At 39.3% G+C, this 7,789-nt stretch overlaps 1 protein-coding gene across 1 annotated transcript; it reads left to right on the top strand.

The window, feature by feature from the left end:
• Positions 1-210: 210 nt before the first annotated feature.
• GPR12 (G protein-coupled receptor 12) lies at positions 211-1,230 on the top strand. The gene has a single exon (XM_053970998.1). It carries the CDS (start codon positions 226-228, stop codon positions 1,228-1,230), a length of 1,005 nt encoding a protein of 334 aa, XP_053826973.1. The 5' UTR covers positions 211-225.
• Positions 1,231-7,789: the final 6,559 nt, after the last annotated feature.

Raw genomic sequence — 7,789 nt, 5'->3', positions numbered from 1 at the left:
TGCCTCGGTCCCTTGGAGGATAATCTCGGGCAGTTTTAAATATCCTTCCCCCTCCCCCGTTTTTGTTTTTATTTTCTATTGTCACATTTATGTAACAAGTGCCTGCCTGCACATCAGGCTGGTGTTGCTGTCTAGGGCGTTGCATGCTCCGGGGGGGCGATGTATCCAGTGCTGTGGCTGAACATTAAAAACAATGTCTTTCTGTTGAAGAAGACAGGGGTTAAAATGAATGAAGATCTGAAGGTTAATTTGAGCTGGCTGCCTCAGGATCATGTAGAAGCCAGCTCTACAGAGAATGCCTCAGCTGCAGGCTCCTCCCTGGTTCCTGCCATAGACCCTGAGCCAGAGCTTTTGGTAAACCCCTGGGACATTGTCTTGTGTACTTCAGGGACCCTTATCTCCTGCGAAAATGCCATTGTGGTTCTGATAATTTTCCATAATCCCAGTCTTCGCGCCCCCATGTTCCTCCTGATAGGCAGCCTGGCGCTGGCAGATCTCTTAGCAGGCATTGGATTGATCATCAATTTTGTTTTTGCCTACCTTCTGCAGTCAGAAGCTACAAAACTGGTTACGATTGGACTGATTGTTGCCTCTTTCTCAGCATCTGTTGGCAGCTTGCTGGCTATCACTGTCGATCGTTACCTCTCCCTGTATTATGCTCTGACTTACAATTCAGAGAGGACTGTCACTTTTACCTATGTCATGCTTATATTGCTCTGGGGAGCATCTATCTGTATTGGACTGCTGCCTGTAATGGGCTGGAACTGCCTCAGAGATGAATCCACCTGCAGTGTTATCAGACCACTCACTAAAAATAATGCAGCTGTCCTTTCGGTCTCTTTCTTGCTTATGTTTGCCCTCATGCTGCAGCTCTACATTCAGATCTGTAAAATCGTGATGCGCCATGCCCATCAGATTGCCTTGCAACACCATTTCCTGGCCACTTCCCACTATGTGACCACCCGAAAAGGAGTGTCTACTTTGGCCATTATTTTGGGGACTTTTGCTGCTTGTTGGATGCCTTTTACACTCTATTCTTTAATAGCAGATTACACCTATCCTTCTATATACACCTATGCCACCCTCCTGCCAGCTACCTACAATTCCATCATCAATCCTGTGATATATGCTTTTAGAAACCAGGAGATACAGAAAGCACTTTGGCTCGTCTGTTGTGGTTGTATTCCTTCTAACCTGTCTCAGAGGGCAAGATCACCCAGTGATGTCTGATTGGCAGCCATGGGGACGCTCCTTAACATGTTACTTTCCAGACATTCTGTCTTTGGTTTAGATGCATTCATTAAATGGTGTGTGATGGGTTCACGTAAAAACCACAGGATGGACTGACCTTTTTGTAAACAGAAAACCCCAGCGACCGAAATCAATCGAGTGGTTTAAGGAAGATTTCCAAAATCAAAATAATCAGTGTTCTTAACAGATTTATAATGTTGCTCAGGGTCTTTTTGTCATATTACCCAGACTTTGCCATGTTTGCCATGATTTTACATTGTTTTCTAATTAAAATTAGATTGAAACAGCATACTTCTTTAAAATTGTTTATGTGATTGAGTTTAGTCATACTGCATATTGCAGTCTGTTGTTTGGATATTTTTTTCCTCTTTAATTTGTTTTTAAACAGAAAAAAAACCCTCAAACCAAATCCTGTTACCCCATCTGTATATCATCAGAATACTCTTCAAAATAATGGCCAATTGTACTGATTTATATGGAATTTATTGTAATAATGTCAGTTCAACGAATTTGCTCGAGTGAGAAAGTATTTGTGCAGCTTTTTATTTTGCATCTCGGCATGAATTAGGTTGACAGTTGTTTTCAAGAGCTACCTGTTCTCTCATGTGTTCTGGCTGGGTGTTAAAGCAAGAGATATGCATTGCTTTCCTTTTCAAAAATCAGACATATGTTTTCACTTGCATGTGGGACATTGGAGCTATGCTGTTGATTTTAAAACCGACAGGGGTATCTTTGAAATTGATTAAACAATATGGCCTCTTTCAGCTATGCATTTGTAATAGACTGAAAACTAGGTTTCTCAGACAAGTTTATCTTTTCAGAAGAGTATAAGAAATGTTTCATAAAACAATCTATAGATTGCTTGCAGCACATCTTTAGCATTACATGAAATGTTTCCCCTACATTTTTTACCAAGTCAATCCTATTACCATTTGTTTTCACTGTTCTCCTATGTAATTTTAAATACCAACATTTATAAATTCTCAAAGCATATCTGGTTCATAATTGTATGCAACCAGGACTGCAAGATGAAACAGTGTTTTCTCCTTTTCTGGCAGTTTCATTCTTTGCACTGTACACACATCAGTTCACTTCATTATAGGATTTCATTATAGTTCTGGTCTAGAAAGCAGAGCTTCCTCTCATGAATGGTTAAATTTCGAACTGCTTCTAACCTTCCACTGAAACCACATTAAAATGCACTAGAAATAAAGCATTGTTTTCTGATTTGAAGACTACTTGATTGTCAGAGAGAAAATCTTCCTGGCACTTGTCTTCGTGAAACTTACAATGTACCCTCATGTCAGCGCATGGGAGTTTAGAGTACCGCTTCCATTAGTGTTGATGGGAGCTCAAAGTGTTCATGCCCTGGCATCAGCAGGAGGTTATACTCCCTTGGATGTCAAAGTCAGCATATTGTATTGTTGCTTCAGTACCTTCCATTAAAAAAAAAAAAAAAAATCCAAAACTCAAGTGTAAAACTAGCAATATTTACAATTCAATGAAAAAATATACCTGTGTAGTAGAGATAGTAGAGACAACTGCGCTGCTGGTCTGGATTTTTCCAAATGGAATCTGTCCTTTCCACGTGGACGTTTGAATGACTGTAGCTTTTTGTGGCAAAGTTTCTGTGACGTTAAGAATCATATGCTATACACAAAGCTGAATCTCAAATGTGAGTTGTCTGTAAACAAGGCTCTGTAGAGATTTTTATGAGCAATAATTAATTTTAGTTGCAATGCTGGGTTTAAATTCCATTATTTATTTGGTTCAGCCTTCATGATATTTGGTTCTTACTTGGTAATCTGATTAGTTTAATAATAATTGCATGGCATGACCTAGTAGAGCTGTGAATTTAAGCTCCCCTGGCTTCCCTGTGATTTACAGATGCTCAGCAAGTTAGACTATGACCTCTGCTCAGTGTAGGGTATCGGTGTTCTTTATCTACTTATGAATGTTACTGAAACTCTTGTCATTGAATTTTCTTACATTTTTTGTATAAGAAATACTCATTTCATAAATATCCATGATACATATGTGTGCAGTTTTGCAAGTATGCAAACTATTGGGAAATAATAGCAGTAAAAGTCACGAGATGAATAATGTAGAGAGGCTGAATAATGTAGGATGGCACTTTCAAAAGACAAAGTAAGTTAAAGTCATGCAAACTTTGCTCCCCCCTGCTTTTTCCCTTGTTTGTTCTTCAGTATCAAATTGCTAAAAGTATGATGAAGATGAGCAGCTACAACTGTGACCAAAACTCAGTCCTATGTGCAACTGTTGTTTTCCTTATGCAAATGTGTTCTCATCCTCTTGGATAACTTCATAGGCATTAGTGCTTTTGTCTAGGCAACACCTGTGTGGTAGAGAAGCCAGAGAAAAACAGCACAGAGGGAGATAATGTCATTCCCTCTTCTCATGCGGTTTCACCTCGTGTCCTTGTCATCTTCCTCATTCCACAGACTGCTCAATTCTGCAGAGGCTCTCCAGTGTGCCGGGGGAGCCGACCTCTTCCTTGTGCCAGAGCAGAGAGATTTGTAATTGGAAGCTTCTCTCCTGAGGAGCAGAGCAAGTCAAACGGAGGAAAGAAGGATTAATTATAGCAATCCCACAAAGCTGGCTCATAGGGATGGGATTTGCCCTTGTTTGAGGAGTTGTGCATGGTTGCCTTCCACCACAAACAGATGAGAAACGTGATTCTGCCTCCAAAGATACTGCTGTGACCTCCAGTAAGGATTTTGTCTCTTCCAGAAATATGTTCCAAAACTGAGACTGTGCAGCCTAGGCCAGAAAATCCTACTGAACACAGGTTTGCCTGCAGCTGTCAGGCCAAACTTTATCATAGTCTGCAGCACCGGGATGGGTGCTACATAACACACCTCTGAATGAGCTCTGGGAAATATGGGCAGAGCTGTGGGTGCAAAGCTGCCTACCTTGCTCACCCAGAAGAATTGCTTGACAGCCAGCCACCTTTCAGACCCTGCAGAATTAAGAAACTCTGCTGTCCCCTCAGAATGACAGTGGAGGCCCCTGTTCTGTATGGTGGCTGCCAGCATCCATCCAAGGGCCTCCTGGAACTGGCAGAAATCCAGCCAACTTGCAGTTTCTGATACTTTGGTGTCCCATCAGACAACAGCCGTGCATAAGACCAGGGGGGTTATATTCACCATTCTGTGTACAGAGAAGTAGCTTTCATATCTCTCTTGTAATGACAAAAGGGTTTTTTTTTTTCCTTAATATGTAATTTAGTTTAAAGAATTGAAGTTCATGTTTATTTATTAACACACTTGACCCAAAGTTAGTAACGGGTTGTATCCTGATGGGAAAAATTTATTGTGGTCAGTTTTTCTCATACATTCATCCATTCGTCCTCAAAGCTTAGGAGAGGATTTTTAAAATTGTCTTCTTTTTTTTTCTTTTTCTTTTCTTTTTTTTTCCTAATCATTTACCCCAATAGTAGTATTTCAGCAATAAAGAGAAATATGGTTTTAGCACAAGAGCAATAAAATCCTCCATGATGTGGATACTATAAATGGCTGAGTAAACTCATAGCAATAGAGAGGAAGCAATATATACTTTAGACAAAGAAAAATAACTTGCATAAGGACTTTTAGTAAGCATAAGTCTTCCTTTGTTAAGCAGATTCTATCAGACCAATGTAAGACATTATTTCTGGTTGATTTGTTTTATAATCATTGAATTCCTGAATAGAATTACACAGCAATAACATTTTACCTTAATTCTTGGATCTTGAATTTGTGCTATTTGCTGGAAGAATTATGTACTGCATTGGGGAGTTTTATTCTTTTCATTGTTTGGCATATAGTTGTACAGCATTCTGTGGATAAATTAATAGTGTTCAAGATTTCCAGTTATAACTTGATCCCGAGAATACCTGAATTGGTCATGCTCATCAGGGTGACTGATAAATGGTGCTAGCCTGTTCTGAAGACATCTTGGTTATGATACCAGTGAAGAAAACCCCTACCAATACCCAGGCTCTTTGGAAGCAAGCTCAAAGGACTGATACTGCTTCTGTATCTTCCTACCATGGACACTCAGTGACATAAGCAGTTGCATCCATCCTTTAGTGTTCAGGGACCAGCCTTGAGGCATCTTGGAGTTGCTAAAACTCCTCCATGGACAGCAGTGAACTTTGGCATAGACCAGTGCTCATGCTGTCCCCAAAGAACTATTATTCTCTTGCCTCATTTTCTTAGAGATATTTTAGCTTTTAAAAACAAAATACATGTGACTTTATTTCCTCAAGGTGATTTATTTCCTCAACCTGCTGTGTGACTGGAAGTTGGATGAAATAACATTGCTACAAATCAAGCCCCTGAAGCATAGCTATACACTCATTGCTTAAAAAAAGAAAACAAACAAACAAACAAAAAAAAAGTGATTCTGTAACATTCAGAACAATGTTTTCAAAATGTTGGCCCTGGCTTTTATTAAGAGAAAGTATATAGGGTCTTTTTTTTCTATGTACAAGAAATAAATAAAAATAAGAATTGGACAGAGCAGTTGCTATTTAAAAACCCAGCAGCAATCCTGTCACTTCATATGAGATACTGAGTGGTTCTAGCTTGGCTTAGCGGTAGTCCAGAGATGTTCCATGGAGAAAAAATAAGATCTCTAAATCTCTGCTTATAGAGAACTAAAAGGAAGGTACTATAAGGGAGTGGTATAATTTATATCTCATGAATAAGCAATAGGTCAGGAAAGATAAATTAGGCATGTGTATCTCCCTCATCTGTCAGTAAAAGAATTATGGTAGTCCCAATAAACTTGAAAGGTCTACTGACTGGAAATACTTTTTTGGTACAAGAGGAAATTACCCCTTAAAACTGGGTGCTGCTGTCTTATTCCGACCAAGAAAATGCAGTTCTTTTTAATGGATCAGAAATCTGAATGAAGTGCAAGGATATCTACTTTCATATTAAGTGGATGATGAAAGATGAGAGATGGAAGTCTTTATAGCTTGGTGAATCAGCCAGATTCAATCACTCGGTGCTTGGGGTTGGCTGGGAAGGATGCTTGAATAAATGCACCCCCCGTAAGAAGGGTGTTTAGAACTGTCCATTTGGAACCTTACCCCAGGTACACAGAGCCCCCAGGAGGGCCCCTGGGGCTGCCCTGCTTCCAGGGTGTGGTGCAGCAGTCCCTTGCCCTTGGGGCTGGCAGTATGGCTGCCCCTCATGAGTGGTGGTCAGAGAGCAGAGAGGAGGAGATATGATCAGAAGTGAGGTATCCCTTCCTTGAAAATGTTGCCCCATATTTTATTCAGATTATTACTTGTCTTGTTAGCACAGTCTTGTGTGACCCCACTTGAAATCAGAAGAGGGGTTTTGTAGAAAAATACTGAAAATTCAAAGTAGGACCACCAGAATATTATTTTACAGTAAGTCATTATGTATTTCTGTTCCTTTTGGGGAGCAGCTAAGTCTGTAACTTTGTAGTAAACGTTTCTTTGAAAACAGCATGCCTTTGCTCTAAAAAAGTCCATGCTGTGGTTTATTCACAAAGTTGTTGTGATCTTGTAAGCCCCACAAGAAGAAAGAGTTGCACATTTCACTGTTATCGAAAAGAAGGGAAAAATCAAATCCAAACTTGAATGTAGGTTAGATGAAACCATATTTCAGTTAATTAGTGTGTCGCTGCTGTGATGCAGACCTGTGGAAAAGATGGGGGAGATTTTTTTTTTTTCTTTTTAGTATTTTAACTGAATGGTTCACAGTTTTAACTGATGGCCATAGGATTACAGGTTGGGTTATTTTTCTTTTTCTCCTTCGCCTCCCCACCACCCCAGCCCCCTGCAGTAAGATGTCTGGTACAGTCATTTTTGTTTCAAGGCAAACATTGGTTTGCAGTTGGACTCAATGATCCTAAAGGGTTTTTTTTCAACCTAAATGATTCTGTGATTCTAAGTACCTGCCTCTCATAAGTACAGTGGTGCATTCCTAGGTAAAAGCTGATTTACAAAGTTTTTAATAGTTTGTTATAACCCTTTCAAACATATCAGCAGCCCTTTTTCATTGAACCACTTCCCTTACACAGGAAAAGTCTGATTCACCTGTGGGGAGGGAAAGCAAGTGTACTGCTACTGTTTTCTTTACACTGGTAATAATTTTTTTCCTCTAACCACTTGATCCCAACCATATGATCTACCATGATGCCTAAGCACGGGCCTAATCCTGGTTTCTCAAGGAAAAAATAAGCCAATACCAACTGCACATGCTGAAGACTGCATCCTGCAATGATTTACCTTAGAAAACAGATGGGCCTTTCCCTTTTAAGAAATAGATGCCAACAAAATAGATTTTTTTTTCTTTTAAGTGTAAACTCATTCTTAAAAGGAAATACCTATGTCCAGATTTAACATACTAGTTATATTACATGCTGAGTAGAGAAAGTTTCTTAGAGTATTTTAGTATGCCATTAACTTGATTAAGTGTGATGAGCTATCACTTTTAAATAGCATAATTACATACTTAAATATAATATATATACATACATAATTATTACAATTATTTAA

The sequence above is a fragment of the Vidua macroura genome, chromosome 2 (genome assembly GCF_024509145.1).
Source record: "Vidua macroura isolate BioBank_ID:100142 chromosome 2, ASM2450914v1, whole genome shotgun sequence".
NCBI classification, from domain to species: domain Eukaryota; kingdom Metazoa; phylum Chordata; class Aves; order Passeriformes; family Viduidae; genus Vidua; species Vidua macroura.
Note: the sequence above shows the minus strand (reverse complement) of the source record. Positions and strands in the feature narration are given on the sequence as shown.

Coding starts and splice junctions, on each gene's coding strand:
- GPR12 (XM_053970998.1), top strand. CDS start 226: ATGAATGAAGATCTGAAGGTTAATTTGAGCTGGCTGCCTCAGGATCAT.